General features: G+C 47.8%; 1 protein-coding gene across 8 annotated transcripts in view; it reads left to right on the forward strand.

Moving 5' to 3' along the window:
- HERC1 (HECT and RLD domain containing E3 ubiquitin protein ligase family member 1) overlaps positions 1–10483 on the forward strand; it is a 191001-nt gene extending 180518 nt beyond the window's left edge. For all 8 annotated transcript variants that reach the window (XM_047861940.1, XM_047861948.1, XM_047861945.1 and 5 more), the window contains exons 72-78: positions 936–1105; positions 1386–1551; positions 2343–2419; positions 3212–3464; positions 3966–4118; positions 6933–7238; positions 9839–10483. In XM_047861940.1, coding sequence (XP_047717896.1) covers positions 936–1105; positions 1386–1551; positions 2343–2419; positions 3212–3464; positions 3966–4118; positions 6933–7238; positions 9839–10024 — 1311 coding nt within the window. In that variant the 3' untranslated portion in view covers positions 10025–10483. The remainder of the gene's footprint in view (positions 1–935; positions 1106–1385; positions 1552–2342; positions 2420–3211; positions 3465–3965; positions 4119–6932; positions 7239–9838) is intronic.
- The last annotated feature ends 5226 nt before the right edge of the window (positions 10484–15709 follow it).

Here is a 15709-nt window from a genome sequence, read left to right on the forward strand (position 1 = left end):
AAGTGGTTCTGTAATGAATCTGAGACACTGGGGAGACTTCCTTATCTCCTTACAAATGAGCATTCTGGGTCCTGTGGGGGAGATAAAGTTAATCTGGGTGGTTTGACTGCCTTTGTAGGACAGTCAGTAATTTAGGAAGAAAGCAAGCTGGTTATGTTTGTTTGTTTGCGTAATGTATAGACATGCCTGCCAAAATGTGTCACAGTTTGTAAAACTGTTAGTCAGAAATCTTTGGGTAGCCAGTCATGGGGCATATGAGAGATTTGACAGATCATTGTTAGAAATAGGTAATCAGCCAGGCAATAGAATACTGGGCAGCACTAAAGAAAATGTTAGAAAACTGTTTGTAATTCATGGGAGAAATGTTGATGATAAAAAGTTAAGTGAGAAAAACAAAAAATTGTATAAACAGTATGATTCAACAATGCAAAAAATGCACACACGGAAACTAGAAGGAAATAGATGAGAGCGATAATGTAGATTATGGATGACTCATTTGTGTGCGTGTGTGTGTGTCCTTTTCTGTATTTTCCAAGTTTTAAAAAATGATAATCATGTATTTTATCAGAAAAAAGTATTTGTAAAAAGTTAATACTACTATCCAGGTTTATACTTTTTTTTAATGTTTGTTTTTTTTGAGAGAGAGTGCGTGCGTGTGTGTGTGCGTGCTCAAGCTGGGGAGGGGCAGAGAGAGTGGGGACAGAGGATCCGAAGTGGGCTCTGCGCTGACAGCAGCAAGCCTGATTTGGGGCGTGAACTCACAAACCATGAGATCGTGACCTGAGCAGAAGTCGGATGCTTAGCTGACTGAGCCACCCAGATGCCCCCAGGTTTATGCTTTTAATTCATGAAGAATTATGTTCTAAAAGTGAGAGGTGTTATTTCTTTTGAGCCTTAGAGTGTTCCATTTCTGAGTAGCTTACTTTCTGTTACAGAACAGTACATCCCATTATAATGCTGGAACATGGGGCATTGTACAGGGACAGCTTCGGCCTTTGTTAGCTCCAAGGGTCTACACCCTGCCAATGGTGCGCTCCATAGGGAAAACCATGGTTCAAGGCAAAAACTATGGACCTCAAATTACTGTGAAGAGGATATCAACCAGGTTAGCATATGTGTGTATGTTTCACTGTCTAGCATTTTTTTAGATGAACCTTATTACTAACTAATCTCTGTGACCTTCAGCTTCTTCACTTGTAAACTAGGATAGTGGCAGTGCTTCCCTTAGTGCCCAGTGTGGTTATAGTGGGCCTAGCACACTGTTTGACTGTTGTTAGGCTGGATTGTTCATTCACTGATGGGAAGATACCTTCAAGGGACCTTTGTGGTGGTTTGGGAAAATTAGTGAGAGTTGTTTTTCATTCTGTTTTCCCTTTCTTTTAAAGAGGACGGAAGTGTAAGCCCATCTTTGTCCAGATAGCAAGACAAGTAGTTAAGCTGAATGCATCAGACCTCCGTCTGCCCTCACGAGCGTGGAAGGTTAAGCTGGTTGGTGAAGGGGCGGATGATGCTGGGGGAGTGTTTGATGACACGATCACAGAGATGTGCCAGGTATATTCATGCAGTGTCCCTTGCTGAGTCATGTGCTCAAGTGGTGGCTGTTTTTTACTGTTTCCAGTGACTGCTCTGACATGTTTTTATAAATGTAGCAAGGATGCATTTGTGAGCCTTATAAAAATCACGCTGTTAATGATGTATAGGTGAATTATAGCTACGGTTTGTGAAATGATGTGTGAAGGTACCTGTCAGTGCTTAACCGTCTACCAGTGACTCACAGTCTGTGGTGCTCTAATACTGGCAGAGGAAACAATGATGACACATACTTATACATTTATGTAATAGACAAATCCAGGACCACCCGTGTGCTCCGATTAATTCTGGTGCTTTTAGAAGGAAATGAACTGCCAGGTTCTAGCGGAATTAGAAAAACAAATACTAAGAGTTTGGACTGGTTCTTATTTTGAGATCTGCAGTGACAACTTTGCTTCCAGATCCACTCGACCCTTCCTGCTTTGCTTAGTAGCAGGATTTTTCTAATCAATCCTATGACTGAAATAACTTCTGGCTCTCCTTTGTTGGTTATATTCGAATAGACCTATACCCTGCTCACAGATACCCCAACTCCTTCCCTGGATTGACTTTGTTACTTCCGCATACTACAGGATATTTTCTACATGGGGAAGGTTTCTAGTTTCATTTTAAATTAAAGCCACAAAAATTATAGAGTTGCCTGGTTGTCACATAACTATAAATTCCTCAAAATATTCTCTTTTCAGTATGATCTTTAGTTCTCTTGATGCATTTGATTGTCATTTTGCAAAAACCTGTTCTTTCTTTTACAGGAACTTGAAACTGGTATTGTTGACCTTCTTATACCCTCTCCCAATGCTACTGCAGAAGTGGGCTACAATAGGGATAGGTAAGGCAGTCAGCAAGTGTTTGTTGACTATCTACAGTAATAATAATAATAATGATAGTTCATTTATTGAGTGCTGACTGTGTGCCAGGCACTGTTCTCAGTGCTTTACATATGTTATCCCACTGAATCCTCATTAGAACCCAAAGGAGTAGGAACTGTTATTATTACCATTTTACAGGTCAGGAAACTGGGGCACTTCCGTCATGACTTTGTTATAGGACCAATTCAAATATCATACAGAGGGGAGAGGAAACTCAGACTTGATAATGAAACCTGACTTATTTTGTGTTTCTGAAGGCCCACATGGCCTCCCCTCAAGGAATTTGCTGCATCACAATTCATCAGAAAGATTAGCTATGCTATTAAGTCACAGCACTTAGTCTTAGCAATTGTCTGTATTGCCAAATTTTGAATTTTGAATCCTGCTGCATGGACTCATAAATGATAAATGATTTTAGGAAACAGAGCATCCTGGAGCAGGTAGCTTAGGGGCTAATAGACCATTCAGTTGCTATTTTATGGTTCTTCTAAAAATAATTCAAAATATGGTCCCTGAGCTATCCAGAACACTAGCCCCATGGCACATGTGGCTGTCGGGCACTCGAAATGTGGTTAGAGTCACTGAAGAACTGCATTTTACATTTTATTTAATTAATTTGAATAGCCACATGTGGCAGATGACTACCAACCATATTGAACAGCACAGGTCTGGATTATGCTATAGCTGTCAGATAACTTATTTCTAATAGAAATGAAGGCAGTTTATTTGAAATATTTCCTTTAATTTTGCAGGTTCCTTTTTAACCCCTCTGCCTGCCTTGACGAACACTTAATGCAGTTTAAGTTCTTGGGGATCCTGATGGGGGTTGCCATTCGCACAAAGAAGCCTCTGGACCTCCACTTGGCCCCTTTGGTGTGGAAGCAGCTGTGCTGTGTCCCACTCACCCTAGAAGACCTGGAGGAGGTGGATCTGCTCTACGTGCAGACCCTCAACAGCATTCTTCACATTGAAGACAGTGGGATTACCGAGGAAAGTTTCCATGAGGTGAGTCTTGGCCAGTCTGCCTTCTGCTGGTTTTGACTAGAATTTTTCTGTGTAAAACTCAGATACAGTCTTCCACTTGCTGTCTGATTAACTCACGCCATATCCCGTTGCTGCCTGAGCAGCTCAGCCCCAGCAACTGACATAGCTGCCGATGGGTGGAGTTGACACCAGCACCCCAGCTTCTGCTCCTTCCTCCTGTCAGCTCTCTGCCTGCCAGGATGGGCGAGCGAGGGGGCCCAGTTGGAGAGAGGGAGGCCTGGGGTGACCAGAGTTCATCAAGCCTCGTTTGAGAACAGAGGAATTTTTAACTACAGCCTCATAAGTCAGCACATTCCCTTCTGATCAAGTGGCATGATTAGCTACCTGGATTCCTTGTTTTTATCCTTAAAATATTTTTGATGTTATTACTGTTTTTGCTATATTTGTGTGTAATCTACTTTTATTTGTTACATAAAAAAAAAAAGCGGGTTCTTTTTGTAAAAATTTTTTTTCTCTTTTTAGATGATTCCTCTTGATTCTTTTGTTGGCCAAAGTGCTGATGGCAAAATGGTTCCCATAATCCCTGGTGGAAATAGTATCCCACTGACATTTTCCAACAGGAAGGAGTATGTGGAGAGGGCCATTGAATATCGACTTCATGAGATGGACCGACAGGTGAGATGACATTTGGAACGTGCTTGCGAGTGTTTGCGGTTGTCTTCAAAGAAGAGCTAACTGGTTACTACTGAATTTTAATGTATGAACCTAACATGTCAGTTAACTTGTATCAGATTTTCAGCTGCTCTTCAGAGACTTTACAGGCCTTATCTATGAATTTCCTGTCATCTTACTCAGGGCCTTAGGACAGCTCTGAATTGGTCACTGGTTGGATTGAAGGACCAAGCTCTCACCCAGGCTTTTAGACCCCAACATCTTACTCTTCCCCTGTCTTGTTTGTCTGTATCTCTTATTGTCCCCAGCCCAGTGTCCCCACTCCAGCTGGGTCAGTCAGGGCCCATGCAAGTGAACCCCTAAACACTGGTCTTGCAATCCCACACGAATCCCTCTTTCCCCCTCCTGCTGCAGTCCTACAAGCTCCAGTTGAAAATTCATCTCTACCGACCAGCTTTCCTCCAGGTCCATAGCCTGTAGAATTCTTTTTTGTTACTTAGAAATTTCTCAAGATATCACAGTATTTCTATATTGTGGTCTAAGAACTAGGCCACAAAATTTAGATTTTGTTTCTTTAATTAGCCTGTTAGACTTTGAGTGAAGTGTGTGCGTATGGATGTATGTGTGTGTGTGTGTGTGTGTATGTATATATACATGTATAAATACACACATACATACATACACACACACATCCATACACACACACATATCATATATATATGGTGTATCAATATTCTTGTTCTGTGCTGACATGTAGTAAGCATTTAATAAATAATGAGAATGTGATGAGTGACCAGTGAAATGAATATTTTGTCCAAAAATGGGTTTTTTTGGTTACACAGTCCTTAATAGCCACTTTAGTAATACTTTATTTGCAGAATATGTTAGGGTCTTCTTGAGAGCTATACTGAGACTCTAAGGCTGTGTAGTGATTTGAAGTGTATATATATTCTGCACCCTTCACTCCTGCTTCCTCTGGCTTTGGGCCAAGTCCGGTCAGAAAACTGTTATCCCTTAGCTTAGTGAAAGCAAATCCTGTGAGTGACGCTATTAACAACAGCCAGGGCCTAGGGTTTGTCTCCAGTTCTTCAGAATTTTAATCCTTAGAGTACATAATTGACTAAAAATGTATTGGTCACTCCTGCAGGCCAGGTTGGGACCAGGCACCCTCAGGTGCAGTTTTTCCTATAGTTACCCTGTAACATAAGGGTTACTGTCACCATTTCACAGATGAAAGCACAGAGTCCAGAGAAATGAAGTGATGTGCCCAAGGCAAAGCCAGGATCCCAAACCAGGTTTAACAGTGGGGTCTAGGCTCTTCTGCTGGCCCTTCGTTTGAGGGTCGGATTGACCCTCCACTCTCAGCTGAGCTCTTCTCTGCCCTGGCTTTGTTCCTTTCTCAGAAATGAGGCCTTCTTCCGCTCTCACTTCCTCCATGTCTCTTAGAACCCAGTGTTTTTCCCACAGCTGTCCCCATTTGTTCCCTGCCAAGCAGCCAGCCCCATACCCCAGTCTCATTTTTTTCCAGACAGCTTGGTTTGTATTCTGCCAGGCATGACAGCTTGTGTTGGGACAAACTTTGGCTAGGGTATTCCCTTTAATAACAGTGCAAACTGCCCTCACTGCCACTCCTGTTTCTTAGCCCTGGGCAGGACAGCCTTATACCAATCACAACCCCAGGGCCTTCCCCAAGGTGTGGCTCCTGTTGAGGTCCTCAGATCTTGTTTTGCTTTTTCTCATTGTTGCTTCTGAGTTGGCCAAGAGTGAAGAAGTATTTGTGAACAAGTCTTGAATGGTGATGAGTCTGTGCGTAGGGTGTGTGCATTGCTGTACAACCTTGGGTTTTTTCTTTTCTTTTTAAGTTTATTTATTTTGAGAGAGAGAGAGAGAGAGGGTACAAATGGGAAAGGGGCAGAGAGAGGAGAGAGAATCCCAAGCAGGCTCCACACCACCAGCACGGAGCCCAACACAGGGCTCACGAACTCATGAACTACAAGATCATGATCTGAGCTGAAGCCAGACGATAACTGACTGAGCCACCCAGGCACCTTCCTTGGGGGAGATTTTTTTAAACAGACTCGGGCAGCCCCTGGCAGCTCCCGCTCCACATTCCCCAGCTGACCTGTTGTGAGCACCCCACTAGGAGAAAAGAAGCAATGTAACTGGTCACACAGACTTGCATTAAAAATTCTCGTCATAGTCACATGAGCAGCAATCATTTGCCTTGCTTCTCAGATGAAAAAATTGAAGTAAAAGAAGAGGTGGAGCTTGGATTCAGACCCCAAGTCTCCTGATTAAATCTTCTGTCCTTTCTACCCCCTTCCCACAGAAAGACTTGCCAGTTTTACTTTCTTCTTTGTACGTTTCTTTTTTCTTTTTTTTTTTTTACAATGAGCACAAATAAATTTTACGAAAGGATAGAATTATTTTCAAAAGAAAAATATGAATGACAAAAACAGTAGAAGCTAGACACATCCTCCAGGAGCTTCTTACCCTAATGAGGAGACCAAGTAGCCTACAGAGCCCAGTGTAACAGTGCGCGGCCACATGTGATTAGGGGTATGAGCGGGGATGGCACTTGGGGGCCCAGCGGGCTGAGTTCTGTGGAGGCGGAAGGCGGGCTCCTAAATGGACTTGATCTGGGACCAGAAGGGGTGTACAAGTCCCACAGGCAGGGAGAAGCTGTAACAAAGGGGCAGGGGCAGGTGGGCCATGTGCACCTGAGTTGTGGGGAAAAGTGGGGGTCTGGGGAATGAGCAAGCGGGAGTTTCCCGGTCTCCGTGCACACGTGTAACAAACAACTTGTCCTGGGAGCAGGTGGCTGCAGTCCGAGAAGGGATGTCCTGGATCGTCCCTGTGCCGCTGCTGTCCCTCCTCACGGCAAAGCAGCTGGAGCAGATGGTGTGTGGGATGCCCGAGATCTCCGTGGAAGTTCTGAAGAAAGTGGTGCGGTACCGGGAGGTGGACGAGCAGCACCAGCTGGTGCAGTGGTTCTGGCACACGCTGGAGGAGTTCTCGAATGAGGAGCGGGTGCTTTTCATGAGGTTTGTGTCTGGAAGATCTCGACTACCAGCCAACACTGCTGACATATCTCAGAGATTTCAAATCATGAAGGTTGATAGGGTAAGTAAGCACGCCTGCCTTCCTGGCTAATGTCCACCCCGCCGCCTCCTTGGTGCTTGCATTTTGGGAAAACTGAACTGGTGACCCTCAAGTAGGCCTGCCAATTCAGGCTTAATGTTTGGAATTCCCAGATTTAAAAAAAAATCCAGCAGAAAAACTTGTTAAGAAATATAACTTGACTGAAAACAGCCCTAAATGGATATAGAAATCACACTACTGCCAGCAACATTTGATAAATCCTCCAGTATCTTCCCAAGTAGAAGCTAAGCTTGCCACTGGGGCCATCGTGTTGCCTCTGCCCTTATTTCCTGCGCCTTTTCATCGTGTGACTTGTGCGCTCAGACGTGGTCTTGTCTGTTTTCACAAGATACTAACCAGTAACTGGCGCACGTACTGCAGAAGGAACATGAAGACGGGAACAGCAATACGTGCTCTGTGGCTGCTGTGTGGTGCGTGCCGTGGAGCAGGTGGTGTGGCTTCTCTGCGGCACAGCCCCAGCCCAGCTGCCATTTTGACAGATGGCTTAGAAATAAAAGGGCTCAGAGCCTTAAATGCACGCTGCTGCCGGAGTCATCTTTCTCACACCCATCTGACCTTGTCACTCTCCTCCTTTCAGACCATTCAGGAGCCCCCTGACTCGAGGATAAATGCCAGCTGCCTTAGTGGCCTTAAATACCTCCACAGTATGGCCTCTGTCCCTGCCTTCTGATATCACCTCTTAACACATAGTGCCTTCTGACCGTAACAGACTGCTTATCTTTTTTCCTGACAGACTACGCTGTTTCTACACTCATGTGCCTTTGTGTAGGCTCTTCCCTCTGCTTTAGGAAGTTCTTCACACCCCTTTCCATCTATGCCTGGCAAGCACTTACTTATCCTTTAGTCCCGATACCAATGTCATCTCCTCCAGGAAGCCCTCTCGGATGCTTTCCTGCTGCCCCTGACCCTTCCTGAGGCCAGACTTGGATCTCCCTCTGTCTCCCTCCTGGACACTTGGTACATACCTTGAACCCAGCATTAAATTAGAATGTGTTTCCTCTGTCTCTTTACCTCCCAACTCCTCAAGAGCTGGGCAGTCTTCCGAGCAGGGCCCATCATGTTTATTCTGGAAACAGTAAGGAAAGTAGGGCCTCTTCACACAAGGACCCTTCCTGCCAGTTTCAGCGTCTGCCTTTCTGGTGTTTTTCCAGTAACTATTCCTGGAGGTTGCTGTAGCCAAAGCTGTCCCTCCCCCACTGCCTCCTGAAGCTGCCGGCCTAGGCTAGGCTTGCTGGAGAGGCCGTGCACAGGAAGGGCTATGAAAAGAACCTTTCCATAAATTTTCTACATGACTTGCCAGAAACTATAAGTTGTAAATCTGTTTTGTTGCTTCAGAGAGAGGTGGGTGGAAGAAATGGTTTGCTTCTATTCAGCTCTGGAAAAAAACCTTGCCTTGTGTCCGTCCCAAGCTACCCCTGCCATCCTGGGAGTTAATCCATCACTAATCCCCTGCCTGAGACTTTTCAGCCTCAGAAAACTGACCACTACAGGTCCTTCCTTTGTGACTTTCAGACCATCGCTCCATCTTCCCGATCAGACGCACCTGTTGACATTCCCCTTCAGTGTCTTTGCTGGTTGTTGTTTTTCTGCGATCGAGGTTTCTGTGTCCTCACTGACTCAGGCCCAGTTAGGCTTGTAGGCCCTCCATCTCCCACGTCTTTGAGGTGTATTCACCAGGTGTAGGGCTCCGGGGAGGAGGAGGAGAGCCAGTTTCAAGGAGGTGAGCGAGAAAGAGAGGCCAAATGCTTTTTTAAAAACTTTTTTTTTTAATGTTATAAAAATGTAGAATCATTACCATCAGTACATATAGTTGGGCAGCCAGTTGTGTTTGCAGGGAGGGCCAGAGAGCGTATGTCGCCTCCCTAGTAGCGGCCTTTTCCACCTTTCAGTCAGCCTCCAGCACAGGTGGTTCTGTGTGCTGTATTTAGCGCAGCCTGCCCCAGGCACTTTTCAGCTTTGCTGCTGGTCATCGTAATGATCATTTTAAATGTCTGTGTTACTGTCAGTTAGATGGATGGACTGGGATTTAATTCACTGCTCCCTCCTCGTGCGAGCTGTGTGCTGGCAGCCATCGCAGACGAGGGACACGGAATGCACACTGGGAGGGATGGGCGGGGGTGGGGTGGGCGTGGAGGAGGGCGGTGACTCCCTCCCAGTTCCTTCCATTTCACCGGCTGGCAGGGGATCCCTGTGGCGGCTTCAGGCGATAGGGAACGAGCTCTGCTGCGCCCATAATCCGTGGCAGGCACCTCGAGAAGTTCTCTCACATGATCCTGCCGGTCAGGGCTTGCTCTCACCTTCCACACGGGGCCACTGGGGGAGTGAGGACAGGAAGGAATCCTCTTCACCAAAAACCGTGGTGGCCGTGGGACACCAGAGCCCGCCTTCCTTCCAACACAGCACAGTCTGTCCTTCCCCTCTAGTCGGCCCTGCAGTCCTGTCTGTGGAGCCCATCTTAAAGGCCGGGAGAAGTGCTTTCCTGATTTTGGGGGGGCAGCGGTCACAGGTACCCCGTGACACCCCGATGCTGCAGTCACGGCTCCGGGTCTCTCTCTCCACAGCCTTATGACAGTCTGCCTACCTCACAGACCTGCTTCTTCCAGCTGCGGCTGCCCCCCTACTCCAGCCAGCTGGTCATGGCTGAGCGCCTGCGCTATGCCATCAACAACTGCCGCTCCATCGACATGGACAACTACATGCTCTCGCGGAACGTGGACAACGCCGAGGGCTCCGACACCGACTACTGACCGCGCGGTGGGGCCACCAGCCCCTTTTCTCACTGATGCTCACTTCCAGTTTCATGTGGATACACTTTTATGGTAACTACATAGATGTTTTAGGAACATAAACCGACATTACAAACAGTGGCCACATTTAGTTACTCTAAATGTAACAAAGAAATTAGATGTTTTTATTTTTCTGTGATTGTACAAAAAAAAAAAAAAAAAGACAAAGTGCTCTCAGTCAGGTTTTTCCCTCCACGTTTTTGGTCACTTTTGATAAGTTTGCATGGAACCATTTTGGTGCATTTTTAGTTGGGAATGGTACATTTTTGTAAACCCACCCAGTGAACATGAAATTGTACATTGTGTATAATTGTTCATTAGAAAGGACAGTTTTACATGAATATTCATATATTTATTTTGTTTTAATTTGAATTGCCTGTGCAGGGTTCCTTATGCAGAGAAATAAAGCCGATGCAGGAACCAGAGCGTGGGCTGCTTTTGTTACCTCCAGTGGAGCCTCTGACTGAGAAAGAACAAGCTCTGGGGCTAGTCTCACTGTGACGGCGTTTTGACCCGTCAGAAACACTCCTTCACACCGAGTGAGCTTGGCTTGGAGATGACAGAGCAGCCCCTGGGAGTGGGAAGCCCCTACTTTCATTTATTCTATCATCCTGGCTGCCTTACTTCGTCCCCTCACCCATCACCCGGGGCCCTTGGGTCAGCCTGTTGGCCTGTCCTCTCAGCAACCCCCTTCCTCCTCCTCTGAAGCTGGTTTGAGTGTAACATGCTAACAAGAGCCTTTCCGGAATAGCCCCAGTGGGGAGTGGCTCTCCTAAGCAAGGAGGAAGCTAACGAGAGTAACACGATTTAACCTTGCTTGTGAGGAGTACGTGGGGGCTTAGAGAACCTGGCGGTTTACGGTCGTGCAGTCGGACCGCCATTGCTAGTAGGCACTCCGCACGCACGAATGAGTGACCACGAGAATGAGCGGGTGAATGTGCGAATAATTTGAGAACCAGTGAGTGGCTTTCGTATCCTTGAATGGTGGATGGTGGGAAGTTGTGCATGGGCTGGGGAAGGGGTTACACTCGTGGGCATGTCAGAATGAGCGGGTGGTTCTGGGAGAGGGGGCCATCTCAAGAGCAGCTATGAAGGTTCTGGCTGCCGGGAGTGGGAACAGGAAGAGGGCAAAGCCTTTGGGTGGTTTGTCTTCATCTACAGCCAGTTCGTGCCACAAGTTGCTGCAGTACTTCATGGACCGAGGACAGTTCAGTCAAATGAGGTGCCAGATGGAGAGCTTTGCAGGCACTTGTTTTCCAGAAGGAAGGTAGAAAATAAGTGTTTTCAAAGAGAAATTGGAACAAAGATACGGTTTTGTGTTATATAGATATTTCTCAGTGACCGTGCCTAATAATACGTGTCACAACGACACGTTAGTTTTGTCGAAGAGAAGCCTTCAATTGGAATTGGGTCTCAGAGGGAGAAACTACAGCTTCTGGGAAGCCACAGGGGTTCTGGGCAAAGACGAACCTTTAATACTTGATGTGAGAGCTCAGTCGGCAGGAACAGAAGTGGTGAAGGGCTCTGGGCCTAAACCACTCAGCCTGGGGTGGAAACACACTGCCTAGGCCTCTGGGCCAGGAGGGAACTGAGAGGAGAGAGGCCTCTGTGTGCTCCTGAGGTCTTGGACAATGCCAGAAGACGGGTCTCTCAGAGCCTCCTGGGCTGGTTCCTGGTAACAAGTGGCTCTTCCCTCTTTCTGAGCTGGGCTGAGAGTGTGCCCAGCTGAAGGCTACATCTGCAGTCTCGGGGTTTATTTTAGTTTAGTTTAGTTTAGTTTAGTTTATTTATTTATTTTTTTAAAATGTTATTTTTGAGACAGAGATAGAGCATGAGCAGGAGAAGGGCAGAGAGGGAGACACAGAATCTGAAGCAGGCCCCAGGCTCTGAGCTGTCAGCACAGAGCCTGACGTGGGGCTCGAACTCACAGACTGTGAGATCATGACCTGAGCTGAAGTTGGACACTTAACCGACTGAGCCACCTAGGCGCCCCTCAGGGTTTATTTTAAATAAAAATAATGCCTCAACCTTTGAAAGGCTCTGACCTTTGCTGCCACATTTGATTCTTGATTGTAGGGCAAAGGTGCCCTCAGCAGGGTGATGCTCATGGTTCCAGGCGCCACCTGTCAGGCTTCCTGGACGGCTTTTCAGGAGGTCTGACCCTGCAAGGAAAATCTGGATAGACACCTTGATTTTATAACAGATGCCATTTCTTTGCTGGAAACCTGTCTTTTTTTTTTCCTTTTGTAATTTGCTGATTTTTAGAAGCCCTGAGAGAGAGAGGAAGGTTGAAGTCCCTGGTCTGAGGGGCTGAAGTGGGCCCAGCACAGGTGTTTATCCCCTAGTTCACTTTCAGCCTCTCTGTAGAGGCTTGGGCAGTTTTTTATTTTCTGGATTCATTCAGTTAAATACTTGCAGTTTTTTTGACCCTGACATAGTCTCCAGAGAATTTGGACCCCCAGCTTTTAAAATTCAAGATTTTCCCCTGGGGTGCCTGGGTGGCTCAGTCGTTTAAGCAACCGTCGTAGGCTCGGGTCATGATCTCACGGTTTGTGGGTTCGAGCCCTGTGTTCACTCTGCGCTGACAGCTCGGAGCCTGGAGCCTGCTTCGGATTCTGTGTCTCTCGCTGTCTCTGCCCCTCCCTTGCTCACACTCTGTCTCCCTCTCAAGAATAAATAAACGTTAAAAAAAAAAAAAGTTTTAAAAATTAAGATTTCCCCAGAGGCCTTTCAAAGGGCCGCTTTGTTCTGGGCCTCCCAGCTCTGTGACCCTTGCCCAGCCCTGCTAGTCAGATGTGTTGAACTTGGTTTTTAGCCGAAAAAATGTCTTGGGCATTGTATCCTACAGCTGGAGGAATCCTAGAGCTAAGGGGTCAGGGGACCTCTCCTTTTACAGACCATAACCTGAGGTCTGGAGAGGGAAAGTGCCGGATCACAAGTGTGTACAGGCTAGAGCTGGGAGCCCTGGCTTCCTGTGAGCGCGCCCACCGATGATGGTAGAACCCAGAGAGCTTAGTTCCCGCCAGTCATCCCACCTGTGCAGAAATGGGCCCGTGTGTCCCTGTAACACAAACCTCATGGCACCCCCACTGGGAGCCTCCACCTGCATCCTGGAGCCCCTGACCTAAGAGCGTGGGGCTCCAGGTTCTGCTAGTACTGAGGTTCCCGTGCAGACCAGCTGGCACCGTGTGGTGACTGGCATCAGCCTTCCACCGGGGAGCACCGTCCTGCCCGGGTGCCCGTGCCAAGGCTGTGAGCCCTCCCCCTAGCTTTTCCTCTGTGTAGCCATTGGCTGCCTTGGCCAAAACTGAGTGAAGAGTGCGTTCAGGAGCTGGAGAGTTTGTAGTCTGCTCTAATGGAAGTCATGAGGACACTCGTAACCTCCAAGCCATTTTCAAGTGGCTTTGGAACACAGGGTCCCGTCTCCCCTGGCATCTGTGGGGATGCCTTGGGCTTTCTGGCTGCACCCTTGCTGAACTGTGCCTGCTGATGGAACACAGACCCCGTGGGAGCTGGGGTCAATCTTCCAGCGTGGCTCAAATCAAGTGATGTCCTCCATCAAGTGTTTCTGGATCACCCCTATATAGACCCTGCTTGCTTCTTCCTGGTGCCCAGGCCTTGTGGGTTCTGCCAGGCACTTGGCTTTTCCAGGCCCCCAAAGATGTGGATGTGAGGACGCCTCTCCCTACCCCAGCCCTCCAGGCAAATGCACATTTAGACCTGATCTCAGAGCGTCACAGAGAGGGTACTGGTCCTATTGTAGAGATAAACAGGCTCGGAGAGGTCATAACTTGTCAGAAGTGATGGATGGCAGAGCTGCAGATCACTCAACACTCCCCGAAACCCCAGATGATTGAGTCCGTGGGTTAATTAGGTATGTGAAGTCCCTTGTTCTATGCAAATCTGAGAGAAGACCTGGAACATTGTTACTGATCAAGCACGGGACTGACTGTTCTGTCAAGGGCTTCTTGCTCAGTGCCCACTGATGTGAACAGCACCTGTTAGAAGGCAGATCGGAGAGCCATCTCATCAGTGCCTGCCTTCTGGCTGTACCTCAGGTGGCCCTCACGCCCCGGGGAGGGAGCGGGGCCCGATTCAAGCTGGAGAAACAGTGTTGGATGCAGCTGTCAGCACGGCTTCAGTTCTGTGGTCACTACAGCCTCAGTATGTGGGGGATTACTGGGCACCACAAGCTTAGCCAGGGGATTTAACCCTCATTTGTAAAAGAGCTTCCATAGGGAGAGGGAAAGGGGGCCTCAGGTTACCCTATTCCAGCTGAACTTGCAGTGACTTCTGCTTTACACACATAATGTCTTAATCCTTAGAAGAGCCCTGCAAGCAAGATTCTCTAGCAATCCCAATCCACAGATTAAAAAGCTGAGGGCCAGGGGCACCCGCCTGGCTCAGTCAGTTAAGCGTCCAACTCTTGATTTCGGCTCAGGTCATGGTCTCACAGTTCATGAGATCGAGCCCGAGTAGGACTCTGTGCCAACATCTCAGAGCCTGCTTGGGATTGTCTCTCCCACCCCCCACCCCCGCCCCTCCCTTGCTCATGCAAGCTCTCTCTCTCTCTCTCAAAATAAATAAACTTAAAAAAAAAAAAAAAAGGTGAGGTCTGGAGAAGGCTGACTGCTCTCAGTTAGAGGAGAGCCAGAAACTAGGATTCTGTTGTTCCCCAGACTAAACCCCCCAACTCAGGGCAAACAGAACCTGCTGAGAATTCAGGCTTATCAGAGATAATAAAAGCAAAGCCCAGGGTTTAAGTGGTGCTATTTTAAACAAACATTTAACCCCATGGAAGCCTGAGCTTTCTTTAAACATTGTTTGCAGGAGTGGGGGAAAGGCCGGCAAGGCCTCCTGCTAGAGTCCGGAGCTATGGTGGGTAAACTGGAAAATTACCCACCCGGAGGAGTGGGGCCCTCCCATTCCAGAGTAGCTGGTGGTCTGAGGCAGCTCTCCCTACACAAGGGTGTGAAGGAACTATGCCACGTGTGGCCTCAGTGCAATTACCCACCTGTTTCTGGGCTAAGCGCTGGCGAGACAAGGGGGCCTGGGCGCAGCTGAGGCCTTTTTGGCAGTCCCTGGAGGGGTTGGGATGGGCTGGGTTGCTGCTTGCCTGCCCACAGGTTCTGCCTGGAGAAATTTCAGCTCCTGGGAGTCACCTACATGTATATCATCTCTGCCTGGGGCCCTGGCTCCTGCGGGTAGGTTGGGTGGGGGACCTCCAGCTCTCATTTCCTGTTCACAATAACCTCTGAGGCCCCAATGGCCACCCACATCCCTATTTCTCTGATCTCCTTTTCTGCTCACCTTTCCTCCTCACTCACTCTGCTCCGGCCACGCTAATCACCGGGCCTCCCCTAACTCACGGGCTCTGCTCTTGGTCTGGAGCCTTGCACCGGCTATTCCCTCCACCTGGAATATTTTCCTGCCAGATGCTGCTTGGCCCCCTCCCTCACTTCTTGTTTCAGATGCTGCCACTCAGGCTTATATTGATCAACCCCTTTTAAGTAGCTTCTCTCTCCCCAAACCTTCGCCAGCAGTTGCCAGACATCCCCTTCCCTGGTGCTTCCTCCCCACCTTCCGCCACCGTAGCTTTATTGTCTTTTTATATACCAATTACTGTCCCTTCTACTAGAAGGTAAG

The sequence above is a fragment of the Prionailurus viverrinus genome, chromosome B3 (genome assembly GCF_022837055.1).
Source record: "Prionailurus viverrinus isolate Anna chromosome B3, UM_Priviv_1.0, whole genome shotgun sequence".
Taxonomy (NCBI): domain Eukaryota; kingdom Metazoa; phylum Chordata; class Mammalia; order Carnivora; family Felidae; genus Prionailurus; species Prionailurus viverrinus.